The sequence below is a fragment of the Pteropus medius genome, unplaced genomic scaffold, assembly GCF_902729225.1.
Source record: "Pteropus medius unplaced genomic scaffold, Ma_sr-lr_union100, whole genome shotgun sequence".
Classification (NCBI taxonomy): Eukaryota; Metazoa; Chordata; class Mammalia; order Chiroptera; family Pteropodidae; genus Pteropus; species Pteropus medius.
In genome coordinates, this window is record NW_024356336.1 from 5,762,665 (window position 1) to 5,790,170 (window position 27,506).

A 27,506-nucleotide genomic window follows, 5' to 3' on the forward strand; every position below is an offset into this window, starting at 1 on the left:
GGAACCCATTAAGTTTTCATTCTCAATTTCATCACTGTTGTTTTCAGACACCCCTAGAAAAGTAGGTCACCAAATTTACCTATCACTCAAATGGTAAGCATGACACAAGAATTAAGAGAGCAGTGAAAGTTCAAAGGATTTATGAGTCTTATCAGTGATCAGCCCAGCTCAAATGGGGAAAGCAGCTAGCTGCTGCTCTGTGGCCAACAGCTGTGTTAGATCAGTAGCCCTGCATTTGTGCGGTTTACTGACTTTGAATATAAGGGAGAAGGACTCTCATTTTTAAAGTAAAGGACTTTAGGTGAATTCTCTCTGTTGGGTAGTGCAGGTTGAAGAAAAACATCTTAGAATAAACATGGGAAGCCTTTTATCCCTTCTAAAATTTATTCTAGAGGGCATGAGCCATAGGATTTTTTTTTTAACCCCTTTCTGGAGACTGTAGAGCATACATAAATGAAAATTTTTATTTGTAGTTTCCCAGAGAAAATCTGCTCTCAAAACATTACAAATGAAAGTTTTTGGTGTAGTCTACATAAAATCAGACAGGCTTCCAGGAACTGACATCTGTTTCAGAACATATCTTGAATCTGAGCTCCAGGCTGGGTTGTTAGATCAGAGTAGTTGAAGAATGTTTTGGAATACTCTGTCACTCTTTGCTTTGCCACCCCAGGTGGCAGGATGCTTCTGAATCCAACAGGCATTTACTAGATTTAGTTGTCTGTAGACTGTAGTAATGATTCCAGAGGTTGCTAGCAGCAGCTACTTGACAGTACCCACTGAACTAGCTTTCTTCGACTGATGAGAGTGCTTAATTGGATTCATCATTGAAGACAGAGATTGCTCTAACACAGGATGGTGAGAAGGGCGCCCATCTGTAGTATAGTTCACAGCTCCCTCTCTTTATGCATGGAGTGATTATTAGAAACTTCTAGTCATTTAGGGAGCTTGCGTAACACCAACTTAGGGATAGTTTAAACATTTCTATGTTTCTCTATAAAACAAGCATTCAGTGTTTAGTAGTGGACTCATCCATTGGATACCTTAATTTTTATACTGTTTTTCTGGTTCTGTTTGTTAAAATGATAGAAATGTTCTTTAGTAATTTTTAGCTTTAGTATTTTAGTTCTCTTTCATGCAGTCTTAAAGCATTTTAGAAGACTGCAGGAAACTGCTTATTGTATCATCTCAGTTGCAGTCTAGCTACTAATAATGCCATAGCCCTTAAAGCCTCAAACTCAGGCTAAAGAGTGCCATCTACTGTTCCTCTCGGGCACTGCTGAGAAGCACTGCAGAGGGAGAAGAGGATGCTCGCTTGGAAAGGCTCTGCCAGCCTCTTAAATAAAGGTTTGGCATCAATCAGCTCATTGGTTACCCAGTACCGATTACTGTATACTAGTAGGCATTTTGAGAATCAATGAGGTTTTATTTGCAGTTTGGCTCCATTCAGCAGGGAGTCATTTGAGCGGGTTGGCAATACACAAATACTTTCTGTTACTTGTCTCTCCCAGGAAGGGAAGATTTAAAATTACAAGCGAACTGGTAGTTCCAGTAGAATTTAATTACTGCCACATTTAATTTATTGCTTGTGAGCATTAAGATTAAAAACAAAAATCTTTCTCACATTATTCCTTGAAGAAGATAAATAAATTCAGTAGAATATTTTATTTAAATCCATCTGAGTCCAGTATATGAGTAATGTGCGTATATGCATATATGTGTTCAGAAATAATTTTAATGGGAAGTAAGACACTATTGGTTTCCTCTGGGATTTAGAATTGGGAGACATTTGAATTTTTTGCTTACTGGCTTTTTATTCTGCTAATTTATTTTTACATTGATAATTGAGGTGTCACATACAATTCACTCTTTTAATGTGTATAGATAGTTCAGTGATTTTTAAAAAATAGATTCACAGAGTTGTGCAGCCATCACTACAATCAGTTTTAGTAATTTTCACCACTTGAAAAAGAAACCCCGGACCCACTAGTAGTCACTCCCCATTTCTTCCTCAAGCCCCCTGGCCCAGTTTTCTGCGGTCTTCTAAAATGCTGGGTTACCGCTAATCTACTTTCTGTGTCTCTAGATTTACCTATTCTGCACATTTCATGTAGATGGAATCATATAGTATGTAGCCTTTTGTGACTGGGTTCTTTCACTTAGCATAACATACTCGAGGTTCATTCATGTTGTGGTATGTGTTACTTTGAAACTTTTTAATTGCTAAAACTGCCTAAAATTCTTAATTTGGAAAAGACTGGATTTTAATAGCACCTTAAAGTAGACTGTGACTATGATGATTTCTGGTCTTATTTCTTGAAAAATCTATGTAAGTGTGGCTTATTGAGGTTTATGCTGTTCCTTTCCTTCTAAGAGCTCAAGGAAGGGAAGCTGCTGGCTTATTTGAGCTATCTGCCTATAAGAGTAGTTTGTGACTCAGGAACTCTAAGGAAATTTTGTAAAGCAGTCCACTGTGGGCCAGGTAGTGTCAGTCCCAAAGGTGGGATCTTGTTTTGAAAAGAATCCCCAAACCAGCCATAAGTATACAGTTGCTTCATTGGGGCCTCGGAAGTCAGTGAGGAAACAGATATTTCTGTTTCATTATCTTTTCTGCCAGCCCATTTAGGTACAGTATAAAAAAGAGAATAATGCTTTATTATTGAGTAGTAGAATTAGTATAGTATTGGTAATGCTACAGAGGTCTCTAAAATGGTATAATAACTGAGAAAGGTTCAGATAGGTTTGTTATTTATTTTTGTTGCTATATGAGATTTCTGCCCTGAGGGGGCTTGAAGCTAACCCATCACCTACATGTAATCAAGCTGTTCATTAAGGCATTTAAAATCCGCGACCACACTTTTGGTATGAGTACAGGGCATCTAAATGGGGCTACTGGGATGGTACAGTTTTTGTGTCCTATTTCCCACACAGGCACCAGAGTAATGGAGCTGTCATTGCCCGCTGTGGACAGCCAGAGGTCAGCTGGTGGGGCTGGCGAAATGCTGATGATGAACACCTGGTGCAGTCAGTAGCCAAAGCTTGTGCCTCTGACTCCCGATCAAGTGGCAGCAAGCTGTCGATTAGGAACAGTTCTCGAGACTTTCCCAATGCAGGAGACCTTTCTGATGTGGAGTTTGGTAAGGTGCTCCCTGGACCCATAACAGCAATTATAACATTTAGGAACCTTTTGTTGAAGTGGTCTTTTCTTTATAAGACATAGAATTTGTTTCATAGAAGAGAGATAGCAAAACTTCAGTTGATGGATTTGTTTGAATAGTCAGGGGTCTTGGCAATGACCCAGAAGACCCCTTGTTTCAAATTAAGAGGACTAGAGTGTTTGTTGTCTTTCTTGCCATAGTGACGAGAAGGGAGTATATATGTGATAGGGGATCTGCAGTGTCTCCAGACCACAGGGGAAAACACCAGGCTTTATTAAAAGACTACCAAAGTAGAAACAAGGTATAGGAGATTGTAGGCAAAATAGAAAATAAGGAGAAGTCTATGTGTCAAGGGTTCTGGTTAGGTGGATTTCACCTAATGAGTTTGTGTTTGTCATATGTGCCTGTGGTACTTATTTTGCACAGTTCTGGGAGAGACAGGTTCATTTAGTTTTCTTCTCCACTCCTGATGTCTCTAGATTCTTCTCTGTCAAATGCTTCAGGAGCAGAGAGTTTAGCCATCCAACCACAGAAGCTTTTGATCTTGGATGCACGTTCCTATGCTGCAGCTGTCGCGAACCGAGCCAAAGGAGGAGGCTGTGAATGCCCAGGTGAGGTGTACAGTGCTTTGTCCCCCAACATTCTGTTCTTGTGGGTCCAGCCTGTGCCCAACTGGGTCTTAGTTCTCAATGTAAAATGAATATTCCTCAGTTATCTTGAGGGAGCCAGAGCTCTTTGGATTCTTAACACTACCTTCTTTTTATGGGAAAAATAGAGGAGGAGGTGTAATGAAACCAAATAATCCTCCTTCCCTGTGCCAACCTTTACGTGATAAGGAAAGTAAATCCTCTTCCATAATAAGATCTGTTCATATTTGGAAGCTGCTTCTTTAGTGGCTTGATTTCTCAGCCATCTAAGAGCTTTTTGTTGCCTTTGGCCAGTGAGTATACTCATCACTGGCCTCACAGAAAACTCTTCACATGGCTTCTGCTTGAAAAACCTGGCATGGTAATTGAGGCACTAAATACAAAACTAGCAAAGCACCTCTGTCCTGACCTTTGACATCCCTACTGTTTGAATGCTGGTTTTTTCCTAGGAGGGACTCCTTCTGTGCTAGTTGTGTGCTGATGGAACAGGTAGAGGCACCAAGCTCCTTATTTAGATGTGATCTAAGCTGGAAATTAAAAAGTAGTGGTTCCAAGGTGAAATTTGAATGCATTGTTCTGGCAGGTTCTTTTCAGAGATTCCTCCAGAGCTATAACTTAGATGAGACTCAAGTAGTAAACCTGGGGTGAGACAGAAGTATGTAGATCTTTTTTTAAAAAAATGTAACAGCTTTTATTTTATGTCAGTATCTTCACCACTCTAACCTTCCTTTTTGCAAAGACAGCTAAAATTCAAGCACTGTTTTCCTCTTATAATAAAGGACTGGGCTAATAGGCATTAGAACACTGCTGTCAGCCAGTAGCTGCAATGGGTTTGTTTTTAGCCATTTCGTCTTTTTTAGATTGGGCCATGTAAGCTCAAAATTCAACATATTTGTGTTCTATTTATTGTTATTCTCTCCAGAGTATTACCCGAACTGTGAAGTTGTATTTATGGGGATGGCAAATATTCATTCAATTCGGAGGAGTTTTCAGTCTCTGCGGTTGCTGTGCACACAGATGCCAGATCCCGGAAAGTAAGATCTTGCTTGGCCTTGGATTTAATTTTGCATTCTCCCTACCCTCCTTTTTTAAATGAGTTTGGAAGTGTCTTTCCTTCTATTTCTTGGTAAACTTCAGTTTTACTGTCAGTCTCTCTTGGTATTCTTTCTGTGTTAGCATGGCAACATAAGTGAGGAGCTGGGATTAAGATCTAGCCCTTTGAAAGGTTTAAAATGTACAGCACTAACAAATCTCAGCCCTCAGAACAGAAGCAATGTCTTCTTGTTTTTCCTGGAACCTCTTCCTCTCTTCTACATTGTTTTTGGCCCAAAGCAATTTAATTCTCTGGTTTCTGATGTACTCCAGTGATACTAATCTAGTATGAACTGAGATGTTTTACCACAAAGAGTCAAAATTTATTCCATCATGGTCTAAAAGGGTTAAACTTTCTTTAAACTTACCATTAGGCCAGTTCCTTTTACATATGCTTCTGATTTCTGAACTGCCCTCTTATTTTCTAAGAACATTACCGTGATTTTTATTGCTTATTAAAAATGAATTGCTGGCATTTGCAGTGAGGAAGGCGAAATAACATCCCTTCTTTCCAGAGGAACCGTTTGAATACAAGATAAATTAGGAGGAATGCTCTGTAAAATAAATAAGGACAGATAAATATTTAAAAGCCCCTGTTTTACTATTTCAGGAAGCCAGCAGTGGTGCCAGAGAAGATAGAATTTTCTCCTTTCTGGTATTTATGCTGGAATCCATAGCTGTTTTCCTGGGTTCTATTCAGTAGGTCTCATGATCACATAAAGTTTTGCAGCATTCTTTATTTGATTTATTAAATCAAATGGCTGTCTGAACCACTTGTACTAACTCCTGGTAGCAGATGATTAAATTCATCACAGTGGCAATCATCCCAGAGAGTAAAACACTTGTCCTTGGGGAAAGCCTGACTGAAGAAATGAGCTTGATGCTCTGCTTTGGGGATTAGCAATTTGCATCTGCTACACATTTCTAGAACCCAGCTAGTAGTGCTCTCTTCCTTAAATGTGGGGCATAGAAAGGACGACTTGGGAGGTCTGCCACTAACTGACTGTATGACTTTGGCCAAGTGGCTTAATCTGTGGGTATCAGTTTTCCTACCTATGAAATGAAAAGGATAGAATCAGTACTACCTGATCTCTAATATCTTCCATATATTAAAATTCTTTCTTAAAAAGCTTTTTTTAAACTCAGAGTCAAAAAGCTGTAATTAGCCTTCACCTGGTCCAGATGAATGTCTGGGGAATTTTATTAAAGAAGGTAATGCTTTGTCTTTCTTTGGCAGCAAGTCATAATGCAATGCTGAAGCCTCCCTTGAGGATAAAAAGAAGCTATGGCAGTGGTGGGACCAGCTATAAACAAGCCTCTCCTCTCAACACTTTTTTTGTGGTTGTGGAGGGCTAGGGCACAGTATGTTTCTACTCCAGTTTAAGAATAGGACAGGGGAGTATGGTTGGCCGATTTTGGAGTGCAGCTTCTCTGTTAGGCATGGACAAGACCATCTGGTATGTATGAATAGTTCAGTCAGATTCAAGAGAACCTAACACTGGTTCTCATTTACCATTTCTCCAGGGACCAGGAGATAATTTAGTATTTATTCTCCTAAGTCTTATTTTTTAGTTTCTTTCAAGACTGTGTGAGGAATGAGAATAAACAATTGACCCACCAGCAAAAAATGTTTCTCGGGTACCTATTAGGAAATAGAAAGTCTTGAGATTGAATTGTTACCTATGATTTGAACATTAGGAATCTTCACTGTATGCTAAGCACTACTCTGGGGGTTCATTTATACCTGAGACACAGTGTCTATCTACCCTCTCAGAATCTAGAGTCTGGTTGGTAGACCAATTTATTCTGTGTGAAACTAATGCTTATGCACTGCATTCTGTTGTCTGTTTGCCTGGAAAGACTCCCCCCCGCACCCCACCCTTTGACTATTCCAAAAATTCACACTCATTCCTCAAGTTTTAATAGTCCTTTATAGCCTAGTTTTGGCAATAGCCTTCTCAGAGCCCCTTGGCAGAAGTATTAATTCCCTTCTCTGACTCTGTTTGAAGGGCTAGACTCTGGTCTTAATACAAATCCGATTGCATTTTGGAGAAATCAGACAGCTTTTTTTGAGTAGGGGGTGGAATTCATGATAGGGCACAAGGAACAAACTGTCACCATAGGTAATAGATAAGTGTGATCAGTTTGTGATTACTCCCTAAGGGCAATTCTGAGGATCTGATATTTCCTGAAGGCCTTTTGAAAAGATTCTTCTAGACCCCTGCTGAATCTAGCCTCTGTTAGGCCCAGTAATACTGTGTAGCGATTGGTGTACTAACTCGAATGAGTCTAAATTATTAGTTTGGGCCCATCCAGTTTTAACCAACAGATATTCAGGAGTTGAGCAGTGGTAGGTATTAAAGTGTGGATGGTAGCAAGCAATGTTTTCTGTACCAGTCTTGAATGTGGCATCCAGCTAACATTTAATTACAGATGTGTTTTGTGTTTGAGTTTTTCTTTGCTTTTTGTTTTTATTTTGAGAACTTGTTGGGCAGAGTTGCTGATCATTAAATATAAATATCTTCTGTTTTCTATCTCACAAGTGGCCACGTTTTCTTCAGGAGGAAATTCCAGAAAGAACCACTTTTCTTATACTGGGTATATACCTACCATAGACTGAAAAATAATAAATATTAATTCTCTGGGAAATTAGCCATAAGATTTTTGGAATAAAAGATGGTTCTGTTAATGATTGTCCTATTTCTAAGGCTCTCTTATATTGCATAGTAGGGTGTGGGCCACATCCTTGTACTTGTTTTATAAAGACAGAGCTTTTCTGTTTTGGCAGTGTTTTATATGGAGGGAAAAGTCTTTAGGACTGCTTTTTCATTTGACAGGTATTTGGCATGATGCAGTAAAGTAAATCAGAAAAATAATCATTTCCTTAGCCCTTCTGTTTTTATTTTCATAGTTGGCTCTCGGCTCTTGAAAGCACAAAATGGCTCCATCACCTATCTGTGCTTTTGAAGTCAGCACTTCTGGTAGTGCATGCTGTGGATCGGGATCAGCGACCGGTGCTAGTGCACTGCTCAGATGGCTGGGACCGCACCCCCCAGATTGTGGCATTGGCTAAACTCTTACTGGACCCTTATTACCGAACCATAGAGGTAGGTGCGTCCAAGAAGTAGGATTTGGTACTTCAAGATGAGTTGGGGAAACCTTGGAGGGTTTTATGATCAGTTTTGGTCATGTGATGAAGGTCTAATGAAAGTGAAATTTTTGTTTTTAAATCTTTGCTCCTTTACTTTGAGCTAAATTGTGGCGGTGCCCGCCTCAGCTTTTGCCTCTTAAAATGGGACAGATTGTGGATAACAAGGTATTGAGAATACAGAAATCTTTTCCTTTATGGTCTGCCTACTTGGAAAAGTTCGGGCTACCCCAGGAAGATGGGGCTTCTATAAAAGGATCTTGGCATGCTTACATCATGGGTGTAGATATCACCGCAGAGTGTTCTGTGTAGAAAGAGCCCTACTCTGATATAACCACCTATTGGGTTAAAGATGTTAAAAAAAAAAAAGAAACCATAAAGTACCCAAAAATATATGTAAATATGAGATGGGGAAAGATTTTACAAACATGACTTTGTAAGTCTAACATGAAAAATTAAAAAATTAAAAAAATTTAGAAGAAAAATGTGGCTTTTATATAGTGAATGAGAGTACCCTTTTGATGATTATGGAATGGAGTTGAGGGAATTGGGAAATAGCCCTAAGCATGTGTCCCAGCACGGGTAGAGCCTTGAGCTATGGGTTTGGGTCAGGGGCTATTGATGAGCTTAGTGGGAAGCTGTTAAAAGGGTTTGCTGCCAGTGATACCAGGCTCAGGACTGTTACAGTCTGGACAGACAAGCACAAATAGTCTTTTGGGTGCTTCCCCACAGGGTTTCCAGGTCCTGGTGGAGATGGAGTGGCTGGATTTTGGTCACAAGTTTGCTGACCGGTGTGGTCATGGGGAGAACTCAGATGATCTGAACGAGCGTTGCCCAGTGTTCCTGCAGTGGCTTGACTGCGTTCATCAGCTTCAGAGGCAATTTCCTTGCTCTTTTGAGTTCAGTGAAGCATTCCTTGTGAGTTTGAGTTTGTGATTCTTCCTTTTTCAGGACTTTCTAAATTTTGGGGGTTATCAATACAAATGTTAGTGGGCCAGTTTTCACTTGAAAAACTGTGTATCCTTTTAAGAATTTAATAGAGGGGCTATTCTATTTTTTAGTTTAAAAACAATAATAATAATAAACAAGTGTATTTATTCAGTGAATCCAGATGTATGAGGTTTGCATGAAGTCTTCAAGTTGTTTTAAACTTAGCTTTTAAAATAGAGGATAAAAGCCCTAAATAGCAGTTAGAAATAGAAACAATAGAATGTCCTTTGCTCCTTTTAATACATCTACCAAACCCCCTACATCTGTCCTATACTCTCTGCCCCTCCCTTTCAATAGAGGACATGGTATCCTTGCCTTCTTTCAGCCCTTCCTTCCACTCGTTCACCAGCTCCTGCCTCCTCTGTGCTCAGCTGCATAGCTCCAGCATTTTTCCTCTCTGCTTTTTGCATTGGCATATTTCCCTCTCTACCAGGTCATTGCCAGCAACATACAAACATGGTGTAGTGCCTCCCATCTCATCAAACTTTTCTCAGCCCTGTACCCTCCTCTAGCTATTCTTATTTCTCATATCTCATTTCTTCACAGCAGAGCTCCTGAAGTCTTTTGCATTTACTGTCTCAAATTCTTATCTTCCCATTCTCTCTTAAACCCATTCCAATCAGGTGTTCACCTCACCACTTTACCAGAGCTGCTCTTGTTAAGGTGACCAGTGAACTTCATATTGCCAGTCTAATGATCAGCTCTCAGTCTTCATCTTTTTTGTAGTTGAGGAATAATTGACATATATTATATTAGTTTCAGGTGGGCAACATAATGATTCAATATCTGTATATATTGTGAAATGATCACAGGAAGTCTAGTTGACATCTATCACCATATAGTTACTTAATTTTTTTTCTTAGAATGAGAACTTTTAAAATCTTCTCTCTTAGCAACTTTTAAATATGCAATACGGTATTATTAACTATAGTCACCATGCTGTACATTACATCCCCATGACTTATTTATATTATAACTGGAAGTTTGTTCCTTTTGACTGTCTTCATCTTCTTTGAGCCATCAATTATGTTTGGCAGAGTTTAATCACTTTTTTCTCGAAACACTTTTCTTCATTTGACTTTCAGCATGTGCTCTTAATTCTCCTTTACTTCACCAGCTGGTCTTTTCTGTCTGCTTTTGCTGGTTCCTCCCTACCTCCCCGGTTTTGAATGTTAGAATGTTCCAGGCTGCTTCTCTGTCGGTCTACACTTTGTGTCTAGGAATTTCATCCAGTCCAGTGGCTTAAATTGCTATCTGTGATTCCCCCATTCATACATCTTCAGCTCAGGACCCCTCCACTTAACTCTATATTCACATATCCAGCTGTAACTACTCAATATCTCCACTTGGGTGTCTTAATGATATTTCAAACTTAACATTTTCTAAATTTAGTTTTTGATTTCCATATCTCCCTACCCCAAAACTCATTCTTCCAGAAGTCTTCCATCTCACCAAATGACAATTCAGTTCCATTTATTTAGGGCAAAAACTTTTATGTCATTCTCGGCTCTCCTTTTTCTTTCATATGTCACACTCTGTCAACAGATTCTGCAGCTCTGCTTTCAAAATATATCTAAAACATGATTACTTATTGCTGTCTCTACTGTTTCCACACTTGTCTAAGGCACTGTCATCTCCTGCCCCAATTCAAGAGAGTCAGTCTAGCAGGAAACCTCCTAGAGCATAATATAGACCACGTCATTCCTTGGCTGAAAAACATCCAACGACTTTCCATTTCACACAGAGTAAAAGTCAAATTCCTTAAAATGACCTGCAGAGCTCTCCTAGACATTACCTGTCTAGCTTTATTTCTTACCATTTTCCTCCTTGTGCAGTATACTTTAGTCACACTGGCCTCCTTCTGTTCCTCAGAAATCACAAGCATACACTTAGTTCAGATCATTGTGCTTGCTGTTATCTCTGCCGAGCATTTCCCTACCAGATACCCACATGACCTGCTCTGTCAATTCCTGTTCTGTCAATTCCATCAGATCTTGAGCTAGTGAGGTTTTCCCACACTGCCCTGCATGTGCCCTGTCTCTCTTACTCTGTCCATAGCACTGGTCATCCCTCTCTCACTGGAATAAGTTCCATTAGGACAGGAGCTGTCTAATTATTGTTGCATATCCAGCCCCATAGAAATGTCTAGGGTATGTGAGATGCTCAGTAACGATTTGTTGCATGACAATTAGAAGTATGCTCTCAGTTAAGACCTGGGTTGCACACTGACCTCCTAGACCCAGTTTATATGCTGTTGCTCTTGAGGGTAGGTGTTAACCTAAGACCTGAGAGACTATGTGCCGGGGAGCCAAGAGGAGTAGGTGTGCCAGTGTTCTGTCTTTGCTCTTTTGACTCAGGAGTAATGGTGGTTGGGGTTGGCGCTCTGAGATTGGTGGTGTGAGGAGGTGGCTATTGCATGGTTTTACTTGGTTTCCCCATCCTTATGGACTGACTGTGGACCGAAATGTTCTCGGAAATGTCCAGGAAGGATGGCTCAGCTGGGCTGACCTTCCCCGAGAGAATGTGTACCCTGTTGCTTCATTTTTATCCCATTGGACTTCCATAGGTGAAACTGGTGCAACATACCTATTCCTGCCTCTTTGGAACATTCCTGTGCAACAATGCTAAGGAGAGAGGAGAAAAGCATACTCAGGAACGGACGTGTTCCGTGTGGTCACTGCTTCGAGCAGGCAACAAGGCTTTCAAAAACCTACTGTATTCCTCTCAATCAGAAGCCGTATGTATCTTTCAGCCTTTCCTCTCTGATCAGCAGAAGGAATTTGAGGGCAGGGACATATGGGAGCCTTTTTTAGTAGAGACCGTTTTCTCGAAGGCATCTCTGTTGTCTGTGGATGGGTTGGGTCCATTTTTTTCGCTGCTGTTCTGTCTTGAGAAAGGCCTGTTTTCTGGTGATGCTCTGACCTGCTTCTGACCACTTTTGTTCAGGGTGGTTTGATTTAATATACATCTCTGCTGTGCTACTCTAGACATAAATCTTTTCTGGCACCTCTGCCAGAACTTAACTCATTCCTAGCATGTTCTAACGAGTGGTAGAGGCACTTAAGTTGTTTTCTGGATGCACCTGGTAGTTCGGAAGGAGCTGCCACCAGGCCCCCAACACTCTTCCAGTGTCAACAGGTGATGATACCCACTACATATTCTGTCTCAAAGAGCAGAAAACTGTATGTGACATTAACATGTGCGTCTGTGTGATTCTCTGCTCATGTAGAGAACTGGCAGGCCCTCTAAGACTTTATTCCTCAAGGGAACACCTTCTGTTAAACAGAAAAGGAGGCACTTACATCTGTGTTGATAACATGTTAATGTTACTTTTGTCAGAATGTGTCTTCAATTTTAAAGTCAGAAGGAGGTTTATAGGAGGTTATATTGCTTTGCCTGGACTTTTGCACTTCTCACCACATTTAAGTAGTGAGAGGAAAGGTTTAAGCTGACTGCTTTTGTCTCCTTCACTGTGCCTGCCGAGGAAGTAACAATCCAGGAATAAAATTCCCTCCTTTTTACATGACTAATTTAAACGGTCCTATAAAACAGGCTTGACAGTGTCTTCTGAAGCCAAGTTTTTGTAGCAGGAAACAGACAATCACCGTCATCTAGTGAAGTGACTCACTTCTTATGCAGTAAATGCAACAAATGAAGCTGATGAAAGTCAGCTTTCGATAAAGGTGATCTGAGAAGTGGATTCTTATAAAATCCTTTAGGTGTTCATGCCCACAAAAAGCTCTGAGGTGAAAAATGTTGCCTAATCGTGTATATAGGCCCCCTTGGGAGATAGACCTGTACCCTCTGATGCTAACTTCCTTTGGAGATATGCCAAGACCTGTTGGGTGTTCCTGCTTTGTGCTTGTTCTTGACCTTCATTTCTAGACAATTCTAAAAGACTTGTTGGGACCTGTTTAAACCTGTGTCCTCTACTCTCTTCTCAGGTGCTGTACCCTGTGTGTCACGTGCGTAACCTGATGTTGTGGAGTGCAGTGTACCTACCTTGCCCATCTCCATCCACCCCTGTGGATGACAGCTGTGCGCCGTATCCAGCCCCTGGCAGCAGCCCTGATGATCCACTCTTGAGCCGGTGAGCCCAGGATTAAAGCCAAGGCCTCAAGTCTTGTGTATTTCTCTGTTAGGACATGCTCGTGGTTGGTCAGAAATGATGATATTGGCTAGCTCCACACATTTTATATCTCTGAAGCTTTCTCAGGGAAGGTATAAGAGTTTTGGGCTATGAGGCCATAAGAGCCTCATTTCCTGAAGGATGTTTGGGTCCATTGGTACATCACTGCTTGCACCAAGCAGTACTTCAGCGATGGAGCAAATCCTCTGGGTGCCTTGTGACCCTCTGACTTGAATTTCAGCCACTGAATTAGCTTTATTAAGTTCAGACTTATAAATAATAACTTAAAATACTGTAATCAGAAAATTAGCATTACTATTTTTCTTTGCCACTAGTTGAGAAACAGCAGTATTAATGCAGGACAGGGCAAATTTCCCCAAGTGGGCCTGCACAGAGAGAGTTTTTTGAGCTCAATAAGAGTTCAAATGCCTGCCAAGTTTGAGTCAAAAGGAAAGTTTAGTAGAGAAGGGCAAAAGCAAAGAGAAGAGAAAAGTAAAGACAAAAGCCAAGACAAGGTAAAAAAGCCGTGTCAAGGGGAATCTAGTTTGTATATCTTTCTTAATTTTTGTGAATTACAGTTTAAAGACTTTGTTTACCCATTTTTCTTTGATATGGGCAAACCGTGAGAAAGGATAAGAATATGCCCCTTTGAAAAGGTATGAACATGTTGTGTGAAAGACCTGCCAGCAGTTCCTAGCCTTTGATCCATAGGATCCCCATGATTTTAGCTATAGAGAATGATTTTATTTTGTGTAGGGTGCCACTTAAGGACTCTGTTTTCCCTTCATGGTGTGGAGAAATGATTTGTTAGCAATCCCAGCAGAAATCTTCCTTTGTTCTGCAGGTTTCCTCTTGATCTGGCTGTAGGGTTGAACAGCTTATTGCAGTCTCTGACTATAGCTTCATTTAATTCTCTTGCCTCCTCCATATGTTATTTTCCCCTCAGAGATTTTATTCTCTTATTCTTAAGGGGATGTCGAGGGATAGAAAGTCTGTCTTCTGTAACTTCTTCAAAGCTGATATAGGTCTGTAGTCTCTGTCTGCTGTGAATAAAAATCTCTGGAAGTCTATTCTAAGAGCCCTAGATGCAGAGAACATGGGGTTGTTCCAGAATTTGGAAGTGGCAGGAAGCTTTGCAGTCTAGAAGAGATAAATTTAGCAAAAAGATTGAAAAGCAAAGGTCAAAAATTAGTAGTAGAGGTAATTGACAATGAAGTTATTTTTCCATGAGTTTGTTAATTTAAGGTAAAGACATACAGTGAAATGAGATTGAATTATTTTGAAGAGAGAGTAGTTGCATAGACACTGGGCTAAGAGAATAATTATCCCTGATCTCTTGGGACATGTGGACTTACCTATTTTCCAGAATAAGAGTTTAAGATCTTACATAGGTTCACAGGAATAGGTCGCACTTCATGTTCAGTTTTCTGCACGGAACTTGTAAGAAACTGGTTTGAGGCAAATGTACCCAGCTGTTGATTCCTTGTAATTTGACAGCAGTTGTGGAGCTTAATAAAACTTGGTAGGGCCCTTTCCTTTTGTGTTGAGGGCTGACCTTCACTAGATCGCAGGGAAGGAGCTGTTCTGCCATGAAGGAAACCCCGACCCAGAAGTATCTTATCTACCAATGGTTTAGCACTGGGTTCCCCACAAATGTGCGTTGTGTGATGGGCAAGGGCTGCCCCCTTTCCAGCTGTGTCCCGTTTCCCAGACGAGGGGCTCTCTACTGGATCTTGATCCTGACGTACCTCAGAGTCTCATTTTCCCCAAATTTCTTTCTTATAGGCTACCAAAGACTAGATCATTTGACAATCTGACCACAGCCTGCGACAACACAGTGCCTCTAGCCAGCCGGCGTAGTAGCGACCCAAGCCTGAACGAGAAGTGGCAGGAACACCAGCACAGGCGCTCGCTAGAGTTGAGCAGCCTGGCTGGTCCTGGAGAGGAGTCTTTTGATTCTGACAGCCTGGGGAAGTCAGCCAAAGTGCTGGGTGGCGCTGAGCTGTCTGTTGCAGCTGGAGTAGCCGAGGGGCAGATGGAGAACATTTTGCAAGAGGCCACCAAAGAGGAGAGTGGGGTGGAGGAGCCTCCCCACAGGGGGAGCATCGAGATGCAGGACGATAAAGAGGAGGCGCTCTTAGAAAAAGTGAGCCGGGGGAAGGTCCATGAGGGCTCAGTCATTGTGCTTCGTCAAGCATCAGAACTGGATGCTGCTGCTCTGAGGAGCCAACCAGGCATCAGTCTTTCTCTCTTCTCACAGGGTATTCCTGAGCAGCAGGGTGGGCACAGTGTTCTTCCCAGTTCTCTCCAGGAGCCCTCCAGGAGAGAAGATGCCCAGGAGGTCCCTGTGGAACAGCTTCAAATAGAAGCTATTGCAGAGGACAGGGAGGAAGCAATTCTTCCAATCCCAGTAGATATAAAAATTGGTTATGGTACCTCACCGTCAAGTTCTCTGCTGCCCTCCCAAGTCTTATTTGAGGACAGAGGACCAAACATAGACAGTTCTATGGACATGTTAATGGAAGATAAAGTGAAGTCAGAAGGTGGGCCCCAAGGCCATCATAGACCTTGCCTGATAAACAGTGGCGGGTTCAGTGGCAAGGACATGCTTCCTGAAGCCATGGAGCCCAGGCCTCCAGAGAGGAGCCTGGCTGACAGGCCCCAAGCGGGATCTGTGGTGCATAGAACTTCCCCTGACAGCACACACAGCCCTGCACATTCTCCTTGTGCCTTGCCTATAGCCGAATGTAAAGAGGGGCTTGTGTGCAATGGTGCCCCAGAGACTGAAAATAAGGCCTCAGAGCAACCCCCAGGGCTTAGCACCCTCCAGAAGTACCCCACCCCCAACGGGCACTGCGCCAATGGGGAAGCTGGTAGGAACAAGGACTCACTGAGCCGCCAGCTGTCCACCACAAGCTGCAGCTCTGCCCACTTACACTCGAGGAACTTGCACCACAAGTGGCTGCACAGCCAGTCAGGGAGGCCATCTGCAGCTGGCAGTCCTGACCAGCCTTCCCGCAGCCACTTGGATGATGATGGCATGCCTGTGTACACGGACACTATCCAACAGCGTCTGCGTCAGATTGAGTCAGGCCACCAACAGGAAGTGGAGACCTTGAAGAAACAAGTCCAGGAGCTGAAGAGTCGCCTGGAGAGCCAGTATCTGACCAGCTCCCTACGCTTCAATGGGGATTTTGGGGATGAAGTGGTGAGTATACCGTTCTCCATAGCTGCCCAAGAACACAGTGCACACTGAAGCTGGGCACCCTTTGTGCCTAGTGCTTGGTGATTGGTACAGATTTCTAAAAGAATTGGTAAGGTCCAGGGTACCCCTTTTGAGAGAGGCTGGAGATCAGCCTCAGCCACATGAATGGCAGTCTGTCTCTTTTTCTTTTCTGCTTTGCTTTCTTTCCATGGGTGTCCTGTTTAGTTAGAATAGGAAGAGAGTTAGCACTCACTCACTACATGATTGGTCGAATCTGGAGTATATGTCTTAAAGGCATGAACTCTTGGGCAGAATGGCATTTGTAGGGCAGTGTCAAATATTCCTGTCAAATTGTAGTTCCTCTCCAACCCTAGTAGCTAGTAAACTGTTAGCTGCCCCAAACATGAGTTATAGCTGTGAAGGTTTAGTTTTCTTTTAAGATATTCGTACCCACCCTGTGGCAGATGATGGCCATAGAAATGGAGAGAAGGGATTGATTTCTAGCACTGTTGGGTCCTGGTGACTAGAAGTAAGCATACCTGAGGGGAGGTTGTCAGGGAGGCTCTTTCCTCACTGGGCGTTTAAGTACTCAGTGTTCAAGTACAAGTGTGAGCCTGGCTCTGAAGTAGTCAGCGTACATTAAAGGCGAGCTCATCCAATGACTTTCAATTAAAACTGACTTCTTATTTTTTTCCTTTATACTGATGATAATTTCTCATTTTCCCAAGAGTCCTTCAGAGAAAGGAGGACATGCCCAAAGTACTCAGTTTCAACACACAGATGTAAGTGGCAAGGTTGGATTGACAGGCCCACTGGAGCAGCTGACACTTTGAGTTCCCATTTCATCCTGGTCACTTCTGTCCCACTCACTTCCTAGAACCCAAGGCCCATCTTTCCACTCCAAAGTCACTGCACACAGCCTTAGACCTGTATCTCTCTTCCAGCTGAGCTCAGCCCTGTCTCTGCACCTGCTCAACCCAATTCTTAATGGCTCATGCACCTACAGATTCAGCAGCCTTAACACCTAGGCCTACCCAAAGTCCCTTCTTTTCCAAGCCCTGTCTTCTGGGAGGAGACCAGGTTCATTCTCTTCAGCTGTGTTTGTTTGCCAACAGACTTCAATCCCCGACTCGGAAAGCAATCTGGATCAGAACTGTTTGTCTCGCTGCAGCACAGAGATTTTCTCTGAAGCCAGCTGGGAGCAGGTGGATAAACAGGACACGGAGGTACAGCCTCAGCCCCTGTTCTGAGTGCCATCCATGCAACTGTTTTGCAGTTTTTCTCTATCCCCATTCCTACCCTATGTCCCTGGCCAAGGAATGACCTCATATCACACTTAGCCTTGAGCCTCTGTGAATCTCAATGCCTGTGAATACCCATCAATCCTCGAATTTCTGAGCCAGGGAGACTCAACAAGCTGGCCCTCTCTCCTCATTGCTTCTATGAACTCGAGCTTTGCCAGCTCTCATAGTAACCCAGGTTGCTGCTGCCTGCCACTTTATCTCAAGAAAATTTGGAGTCCCCTCCAGGGAAACGATTTGGACGCCTTTCTTGTACTGCTGACATAAGACCTGCTGGTCTGGTGCCACTGGAGCCAGTGTGGTCCTTGTGACTCTTGCTGCCCCCAGCATGGCTCTGCTGGCTCCAGCTGGATGGCCCATTTTCTGTCACTAACCTGGCCCTGTCTGTTTTGCAGATGACCCGTTGGCTCCCTGACCACCTGGCTGCCCATTGCTATGCGTGCGACAGCGCCTTCTGGCTCGCCAGCAGGAAGCACCATTGCAGGTGCCATTAGGGAATGTGGTGGGATGGGCCAAGGTGTGGGGGCTAAGATTTGGCCCACAGAGCCTGTAGATTGGAGAGAGGCAGGCATCTGGCTGGCAGTATTCTAAGGCAAACCCCAGGGTCTAAAGGACCCTGACTCATGCTCTATGCCCCTGAAATTGGTATTTGCAGAAATGCATTTGGTGTCTCTTCCAATCAAAGCGATTGTGACTAAATTTTGGAGCGTGCAAATGATATCCCTTTTTGTTTTGTTTTATTTAGCTTCCTGAATTGGTAGAACAACAGCCACTACCCAAACCACACCACTTCTTATTTCTAAAATAAAATTGCTTCCCATTCAACATGGCTGCTATCAGCAAAAATAGTTTTCCTGCTGTGGGCAAGGAACTTAATTTTCTTACTCCTTATCTTACTCCGTGACCCCAAACTTGTTTTCCTTTTGCCAGTCATGAGCAGAAGTAGCTGGGAGGAGTAGTGAGACAGCTGAGGACACAATCTTCAATCCTTAAGGCCCCTGACTTCTTTCTTTCTTCCTTCTTGTTTGGGTTGTGAGTTGCTAGGGATGTTTTGCCCCAGCCGGGGTGGTGACTGGAAGCTGTTCAGTGTTCTTGGAATAGGAAGTTTATCTGAATTGTGGCATGGCCCACACACATGAGTGAACCTGGATTGAAAGTGGAACCATCTCTTTGTCTAGTAATGATGTTTCTAGGACTGTATATCTTCCTGCCCTGCTCCCCAAACCCAGATGTCTAAAGTTGGCTGCTCCTCTGAGCTCTTTCTCCCCTCCTTGCAGGGACACTGACCGTGTTGATCAAACGTGGTGAGCATTTGCAACAACCTGTCTGTGATGTCTGCACATCTACAATAACTTCTCCACACTAACACTGCCATTTCCCCTTCTCTGCACTCATTGGGATGAGGCGTGGGGCTGGAGACACAGGCAGGCAGGTGGGCTTGGGAGAGAACCAAAGCAGCTGGCTGAGTAGACCGTTAGGGCTGAGTCGAGCTGCAGCCCTATACTCCCCTCCTGACTGCATAGGTCAGCTGAGCTGAGCCATCTTGCTTGTGATGAGAAGCGATGCTTCAGCAGGAGCTAGTCTTATGAAGTAGCCTTTTGGGTTTTTAGAGCTCCTTCTTTGGGGTCAGTTATTCATTGAGAAGCCAGAATGATGCTAATGACTTCTAAGTCAAAGAGCATCACTACTCCTTTTTTTAAAGGGATCAAAATTGAACAGAGGTTGTCTTTCCAGAGAACTGTTTCAACATGAAAGACTCTAAAGGAAAACTCTAGGGTCTGTCAGGATCCCCTGAAAGAAGTCAAATTGAAAAGCTTAACTGATCAAATTCATGTCAGGCTTTTGAGCCGAACTCTAGCAGGTATGTTAAATAAATGTAGATATTCAGAAATAGATTTAGGTAATTTTTCTGTGTAACCACAGGTTCTTGCTGACTTGACTCATGCTTTTCGGAAACAGAGTTGTGAAGTACTGCATTCTAGAAGATGAAGTTGTGTGTGTTTTAATTTTCTGTCCTTCTATTGCCCTGTGTCTAGCCTTTTCCTTTTGTGGGTTTTTTTTTTTTTTCTCTCTATCTCAAAAAGATATTCCGTATTCTCCCCTCTGTGCCTAAGTGGTCCTTAATCCAGCAGTAGGTTTGCATTCTGAGGAGCATAAATGAAAAGATAGTGAGTGATGCTGGCTAAGGAGGAGGATTTCCCTTCGCTGCTTTCCCCATGTCTTTGGCGGGCTGTGTCAGGCTCCTTGAAGTCTCCTATTCTTGGGTTCGAGATTGATTTGTCATTTGGGCCCAGAAAAAGTGGGATTGTAAAATGGGCAGAAACTCACCTTCTTCCCGTTCCCTTTCCTGTTAGCTGTGAAGAGCATGTTTGGGTGTGTGGATCTGTCCTGCACAGACACATCAGAGCCAGGCTTTCAAGTGGAGGAGAGGAAGGCCTGGGGCCTGGGTATAGTCAGGCCTTCAGGTAGAGCTCTGATATTCCCTGGAGATGCATGCGAGCAAGGGAGTGAGTCATAATCAATTGACACCTATCTAATAAGGGGGTGTATGTGCACGTGCGTTCATCTGTGTTCTTGTCCTTTCACGCTGCGCATGTATCTGTCACTGGTTGCTTGTCTCCTGGCTTTGCATGCTGAAAGCAGAGTGGTCCTAGATGGCAGCAGTCTCTTTTCCATGTTGCTGCCTCTGAGCCGCTAGGAAAGTGGCCCTTTGGGCAAGGCTTCTAATTCCTTACCTGGGTTGGATAGTGTCTCTCATCTAAGGGGCTTGGAGGCAGTTCCATTGAACTCTGGCCTCTCCTTGATTATAAGCTGCACGGAGGTCATTGCCCAGGTAGGTGTGACCACTGGGTTTTCCTGAGTCAGGACTTACCCATAGAGCTAACTGCTGCTTCTGCCCTGGGCCTATTTGTTCTCACAGATCTCTCTTGAGCAGCATCTTCTGTATACCTGGTAACGTTGAGCCATAGTGATGAGGCAGCCAAGTGAAAGTGGCATGTGACTGTGCTAGGTAGGGATCCTCTCCCTGCCTGGCTTTTTCATGGCTAGACAAATGGAAGTGTTCGCTCTTAGAGAGGAGTCTCCAGCACATTCAAATTACATACAACAAAGTTCTGTCTTCTAAAGTTGGTTTCCCCACCCCATACCTGTTACCGAAACTAACATTGTTTTGTTTCTTTTCCTCATCTCAAGGAGTTGTGGGAACGTATTCTGCTCCAGTTGTTGTAACCAGAAGGTTCCAGTTCCCAGTCAGCAGCTCTTTGAACCCAGTCGAGTGTGCAAGTCTTGCTATAGTAGCCTACATCCCACGAGCTCCAGCATTGACCTTGAACTGGATAAGCCCATTGCTGCCACTTCAAACTGAAGCTCAGTGACCTGGGGCGGACAGAGGCCAAGCTGCTGTTCTTTTGACAGGCCCACACAGCCTGGGCAGACTGAGAGGCCCGTGCACTTTGGAATGGGGGCATGGAACCACCTGTGCAGAGTGACAGAAATTCAGGATGTACCACTGGATTGTAGATTGATTTTTCTTTCCTGTTTTTTTCCTCCCCCTTTCCCATACTCCTTTTGCCTCCCCAAAAGAAAAAAGTCCCCTGGTTGTCTTTAAAAAATTTTTTTTGGAATGGAAAACCAGAGGTTGCCAGGCCCCCTGTAACTAGTGAGCTGCTTGTTGTTAGGTGATGCTGAGGCTTGGCTTGGTTCCTCAAGATGGGAGGAGGCTGGTCAGAGTTGAGTAGAGGCCTGAGATAGTAAATGAGGAAGAAGCCAGTGCTGACATCTGTGACCATTCCTTGTGCCACTGCCACATCAGAGCTGGTTGGAAAAATCTTTGCTGCTGAGGAGACTGGAAGCATCTTCCTTAAGAGCATTACCCAGGGTGCCCTCTTCCTTCTGTGAGAGGCTGGGATAGGCATTTGGAGAGAAAAAGTGGGATTGTAAAATGTAAAATTGTGAAATGGATAAAAGGCCCCACTTTGGGAAAGGAAGATGTATACTCTTCTGAGGCAAATGAGAGAGCCTGGGCTGGGTGGCCAGCTTGTTCTCTCCCGTGGGATTCTGTTTTTAACTTGACCCAGATTGTGTAGGGCTCCCTTTACTGTCATGGATGTGCCTCCCTCATCCAGGCTACGTAGTGCTTCCCACCCTCAGGCATTGAAGTGCAGACTGACCAGAGTGCGTTTTCCTGTTGCTGTGGCCAAGGTCAAAGCCTGTCCTGCGCCCAGGTACCTGGAAGCCCCTTCTGGGGCCTGGGGCCTCAAACAATCTCTAATCAACTAGCACAGGGAAATCCAGACTCAGGGTTCCAAAAATTTCCCATTCCCAAACCAAACAAACCATGGACCTCCCTCTTAAGGGGTAGAATCAGCCTTTTAGAGTGCAAGCCTCTGGAAAACGGAGTATGTCCCATACAATCAGCCTTCTTCCTCTTCCCTTTCTTGGGGTAGCAGGAAGGGCCCAGCAGTCTCCCTGCCCTGCTCCTGTGCTGCTGGCCAGCAGTGAGGGCCTACTTGGTGACTCTACAGCCCTTAGGGAAGTGACACAGCCTATAGGCAGTTTGGGGCACCTTTCCTCAATAAGCTTTGATATGGTCCAAAAAGAGCCTTAAATCAAGAATATTTGTGGTGGAGGTGGGTATGGGGGAGGGGTGGAGAGGAGTTTAGGTTTCTGCTTTGTAATCTTGGCATCCATGTTTTGTGCCTGCCCTCCCTCTTGGGGGAAGGGCCATGCTTGGCTCTGCTAAAAGCTGCTAACTGGTAATGGCGGATTGGGGTGATCAGTTGGGGTGAGACCAGGGAACTCTTCTGACCCTTTGGAAGCAGCTCCCTGGTCATGGGCAAGTTGTGTCTCAGGAAGGTGGCTCCTGTGTGTACCTGGGTATGGTTAAGACGTGGCCCAGAAGCCTTCCCTGGAGCTGTCAGTCCGGGCAAAGCCAAGAGCATCTGAGCACGTCTTCCACCTCCCAGTGGCAGCAGGTTGCTCGGAGTTTGAATTTAGTGAAACAGGGTGTAGTTCTTCTCCGCACTCTGTGTGGTCTGCCCGTGCAGGTAGGGAGAAGTCAATCTAATTGAAGATTGTGCAGTTCCTAGTGACAGGTGCCAAGAGGTTATGATACGGGTTTCTTGGGTCTGATGTACAGTGTGAATAAATGCTTGCAGCTCTTAGCCCTTTTTTGATCAATGAAGCACTTTTTTATTAATATTTTTCTTTGTATGTAAAGGAGGAACCGTAACTCTCCGTAGCTGTACATATAACCCTTTTCTCCTAAAGAGGAGTCAGTCAGTGCTCCTATATTTTTCATTTTTTTGTCAAAGCAAGAAGGAAATACTTTAGAACTGTTAAATATATAAATAAAGTGAATAAAGTTTAGTGTTCTGCATGGTAGCATTTGCTAACACGTTCTAATTCTTTTCCCATGATTTATTCCCTTTTCATCCCTCTTCCCTTTTACACAGAAGCAGTTTGAGGTGCTGCTGGGTAACTGGACTTTGGCAAAGGAAAACAACAGATTTCTTTTCAACTCTGGACCTTGGCAAAGAGCCATACCATGATGCCCAAGCACAGAAACACTTTCCTTAATGGTTTTTCCCCTAACATCTCCAAAGCTAAGAAGGCCAATCAGCCGGGCATTCTGACAATCAATGGTTCTTCCTTTTCTGAAGAACTGAACATCAGAAATAATTAAAACTACCTCTGGCCTCCAGGCTCCTTTTTTTTTTTTTGCTGCTGCTCTGATTTCAGGGCACCCAGTACTTTGGCCCTTAACCCCACCTACCCAGGGAGCATCAGCTGTACCTGTAGCAGTGGTTAAGCAGAGTGTTCTGCATGCAGTGGAGCGAAAGGAGATGTTGGGGAGAGGGTGACTAGAAAGTGCTTCTTTCTTGTTCTTAACTCATTTCCTGTTTAGAAAAAAAAGTGCAGCTCACTGCCAGCGTTCATTTAACATCATGTGTAGGGAATGCTACGTTTTCTAGGATTTGAAATTTTCAGTGATTGAGAATTACTATGTTTTGTAAATGGAAATACCACTACTAAAAACAGGATATTATAAATAGAATCATCATTTGTTTCCAAAAACTATCGGTATACTAGAGCGATGTGAAAATAATAATAAAAGTGAAATATTTCATGGCAAACTTTGGGGTAAGGTTAGAACTATAATCTTGAGTTATCTTGGGGTAAATGCAGCTGCAAATGTCGTTGGCGAGTATTCTCGGGGGCAAATGGGAAATGTGTTAAATGAGAGAGTATGAGGGGGCACAGAGACCTTTGAGCAGAAACTGAATTGAATGTGATTGGATTATGTGCCTAACTAGAGGTCTCCTAGTTATAAGGAACCTCTGCTCCTTAGATATGCAACCAGCTGAGCAAACAGCTGAGCAAGGCCATAGCTTCTAGTCACTTGTTGACTAGTTCTTGCTCTTCACAGAGGTGGATTTTATTTCCCCTGCGTCACTGTTGGGTATCCTTCAAGGGAGGTTTTGTTACATGGTTCCTCCCTAGGGAAGGTTGGTGTTGAGTGGCGCCCAGCTCTAGGGTCCCCAACCCAGTATATCTGTGGTGGGTAGTCTGGGCTCTGAAGAGTGACCTTAGTGCCCCACTGAGGGCCGCAGGCTTTTCAGGGTCACTTTCTGGATGTACTTCTGCTTAGTACACAAGCACTTAAAAACAGCCCAGCTGGTTCTAGTATGAAATGTTTGAGCCCATGTTTGAGAATTAGCCTGTCTTCTGGAAGGAGAAGATAACATCTCAGCTGCCTTCAGTCCATTGGGGAGCCCAGTCCTAGTTTCAAACTAGTTTGTAAAAACCTGTATGTCATAGTCAACGTGTGTCTATACATAGCTCCTATTCCTGAGATCTAATGATTAGCCTTCAGTGAATTAAAACACTAGCAGAAGGAATCTAGCAAGTCTCTTGATGCCCATAGATAGGAAGCTGCTGAGAGCAGGAAGATGAAGAGCAAGGATGCTGGTGAGACCACAGTGTGTGTTGAAGGAATTGCCTTTGAAGTTGGCTGTAGGTGGAGAAAAGCGGTTCTCCAAGGACAAGGCCAGCTGTCTTTATCATGTGGAGTAATTTGGCCTCAAGCAATGGGGTATTAACAGTGACTGAGCAGCTTTGAACTTTCCTACCCTGGCACTCAACATTTCCCTTCTTTTTGTACTTTGGACTCCTTAATCTCCCTCCAGAAAATGATACGGCTGCCTTAATCCACTGGGCTTTTCTAGTGAGGATGTATAGAAAACTTTGTCTTTGGTAATTTTGCTAACATGCTCACTGTTCACTTCTATGTTAGCAAAGAATATTCTGAGAATTTAAAACAATTGTGGCAGATTTAAAGGAGGATGAATAAAATGGTGGCAGAGGATCTGTTAAACAATTTCTAGCTATTAAAAAATAACAAATGGGAACTGAGGGTATACTCTAGAATAGGTTACAGGCTATAGACCTTGAGATGGCTGATAGACTTGGCTCGTGCACACTGAGCCCGGGAAATCCATGCCTGTTGAAGCTGTTAACTTTTGCCCTGGCCTCTATTGATCTTTTAAGAATGAGGGCTGATTTGCAGGTGCTGTTGCAGGATTTCATTTAGCTGGTTCAAGTGACCGCCCAATTGTTTGAGCTGAGGATAGGGCTAACAGCAGGGTTAAAAATGGGCCCTGGGCTGTGGGGCAAAATGACTGACTCTCCTTTTGAGATTTTGGATAACATAGCAGGAGTCTCAGCTGTTTCATTTCTAGTCACATTTTCTAAGAACATTTCTTCTAAGTTGAGGTTACTGACAAGATTTCTCAGGGGCAGGACTAGAATGTGTGAGGCTTCCAGAAGGAATAGGAGGCGACCCTTCTAAGCCTCTGACTGTTAAACATGCGTCTCACAGTCCCCAGCACATCACTGACAACTTTGTTCCTCACTCCTGTGTGCAGAGTTAATCTGCTGCTCATTCTATGCACATACCAGCTGCCTCCCCAGTCTAATAGGCCTCTTCTGGGCTAGGAGTTGCTCAAAGGCATGACAGGTATGGGAAAGGGAAAGGGTATGCTCTCAAGCAGAAATACAAAGTTTTAAATGCTATTTTATTTACTGCTTAGTTTTTCCATTCATATCTGAGTTCTAAATTTTTCTTACAGTGCTCATAGCAATTGCATTTTAATTGTGTTTTCAGTGAAATTTGTTTTATATTGGCATTTAAAATTGGCCTTTAACTGCTTCCCAATTGGTTTGTAAGATTTCTTCTAAAAATGCAAGTATAACCGCAAGGCTCAGATGTTGTTTAAGAAATATACTGTGTTACTGCTGACTGACAGTAGTGCTTCACTATTGTAAGAGCATTGATTCTGCTGTAGCCTCAGTGACCATTTAAGCTAAATGTGTCATTTTCACCCACAGACAGTTGTTCAGCCCCTGGATTTGGGTTCTCTAGTCAGTGCTATGACCAGTGAATTAGGTGTCGGGTGAATCAGCTCATTCCCTTAATCGGTCTAGCAGAGAGGGAGGCCTGGCAAGGAAGGGGTGGCAGGGGACATGGAATCTGATTTAGAGGTGAAAGGGGACTTAGATTACCTAGTTTCATGGTTTTCATGCTATTCTGTCTGGCTTTTGTGGAGGGGGAACCCCCAGGCCCATTCAGTATTAGGTTTCCAAGTAAGATCTGATTTGAAGGAAGGTTTGGTGCTTAAAGTCTGAAAATCATCGATTTATTCTAACCTTTTTTTTTTTTTTTTTTTTTGAGGAAACCGAGAAAACAGCAAAGACTCATCCAGGGTTACTGATGAATTAACAGCAAAATTTGAATAAAAAACATTCTCTCCTGACCTCTCCCCCTCAATGCTCTGGGCTTCCAGAAGATAGCCTTAGATAAATAGCTGAGTTAGATAAATACCTGAGTTAGCCAAGCCAGAAATCTTAGAGGAGAGCTTAGTAGTTGCTACCAAAAGGCTTATACTATGAACCCTCCTGTCCCTCCTAACCAAAATCAAAAAGTTTTGATATTATAATCCAGTGTTTTTCTTTTTTTAACCTTGCAAATACATAAAAACAAATATATGTTTTTAGTATGAATTGTCTTAAGTTCAAGTCAACGTCGTCTTAAATCAGTGGGGTTGGTGGAGAGCATTTTTGACTAGTGCAAATGGGTTAATTGTGAACTGTCTCGACATCCAGTTTATTTCTGAATTTGTATGGTATAGAGAAAAACTCCCACTTTTGTATATATAGAAGTGGTTGCAGATGGTAATAGTTTGCCTGCAGTCTCTTGTTGTTACTGACAAAACAAATAGATGCTTGAAAAAAAGGATTCATAGACTATCCAATACCTGTTTTCAGTCCTCATTCTCCATATATCAGGTAAGAACCATCCAAAGGTTATAATCACTAAAATTATTCCATGGTGAGAGCCACTAGCATGGAGTTGCAGCTGGGCTTGGTGATCACAGCACCGATCCAGCATCCTCTTGATCAGTGACCCCTGAGAAGCCCATTCAAGCACAGCAATGGAGGCCTTACTGTGAAGTCTCAGCTAAACTAATGCATGTTTTACACCTGTGTGTACATATTAAAGATGATTTTTAATATTTAAAATGAAATTTGAAGTGAATATTTGCAGAGAACCCCTGAAACACTGCCACAGACGCCAGTATCAAAATCACTAGTTTGGTGGGAAGAATCTGGGGTTCTCGCCCACATCTGGGTTGGAATCCCAGCCCCACAGCACCAGCCGAGTTACTTGTGGGCAGGTGAGGAACTGAGCATTTCCTCGTCTGGAGCCGAGCATGTGCCATGGAATAGGGTTTGGAGGTGGGAGCTTAGCAAATGTTCTCTCCACTGTCTTTGAGATGAGA

The 27,506-nt window shown here is 43.2% G+C and overlaps 1 protein-coding gene across 16 annotated transcripts in view; it reads left to right on the forward strand.

The window, feature by feature from the left end:
- Positions 1–27,251, forward strand: part of MTMR3 (myotubularin related protein 3) — a 121,816-nt gene extending 94,565 nt beyond the window's left edge. For 8 of the 16 annotated variants that reach the window (XM_039861842.1, XM_039861845.1, XM_039861846.1 and 5 more), the window contains 12 exons: positions 2,929–3,134; positions 3,635–3,766; positions 4,725–4,836; positions 7,806–8,001; positions 8,775–8,960; positions 11,599–11,769; positions 12,977–13,122; positions 14,947–16,369; positions 17,482–17,592; positions 18,063–18,151; positions 18,945–18,971; positions 20,860–27,251. In XM_039861842.1, coding sequence (XP_039717776.1) covers positions 2,929–3,134; positions 3,635–3,766; positions 4,725–4,836; positions 7,806–8,001; positions 8,775–8,960; positions 11,599–11,769; positions 12,977–13,122; positions 14,947–16,369; positions 17,482–17,592; positions 18,063–18,151; positions 18,945–18,971; positions 20,860–21,031 — 2,971 coding nt within the window. In that variant the 3' untranslated portion in view covers positions 21,032–27,251. Of the gene's footprint in view, positions 1–2,928; positions 3,135–3,634; positions 3,767–4,724; positions 4,837–7,805; positions 8,002–8,774; positions 8,961–11,598; positions 11,770–12,976; positions 13,123–14,946; positions 16,370–17,481; positions 17,593–18,062; positions 18,152–18,944; positions 18,972–19,401; positions 19,529–20,021 lie in introns of all 16 variants that reach the window. The other 8 variants (XR_005652590.1, XR_005652591.1, XM_039861850.1 and 5 more) reach the window with 8 other exon arrangements.
- The last annotated feature ends 255 nt before the right edge of the window (positions 27,252–27,506 follow it).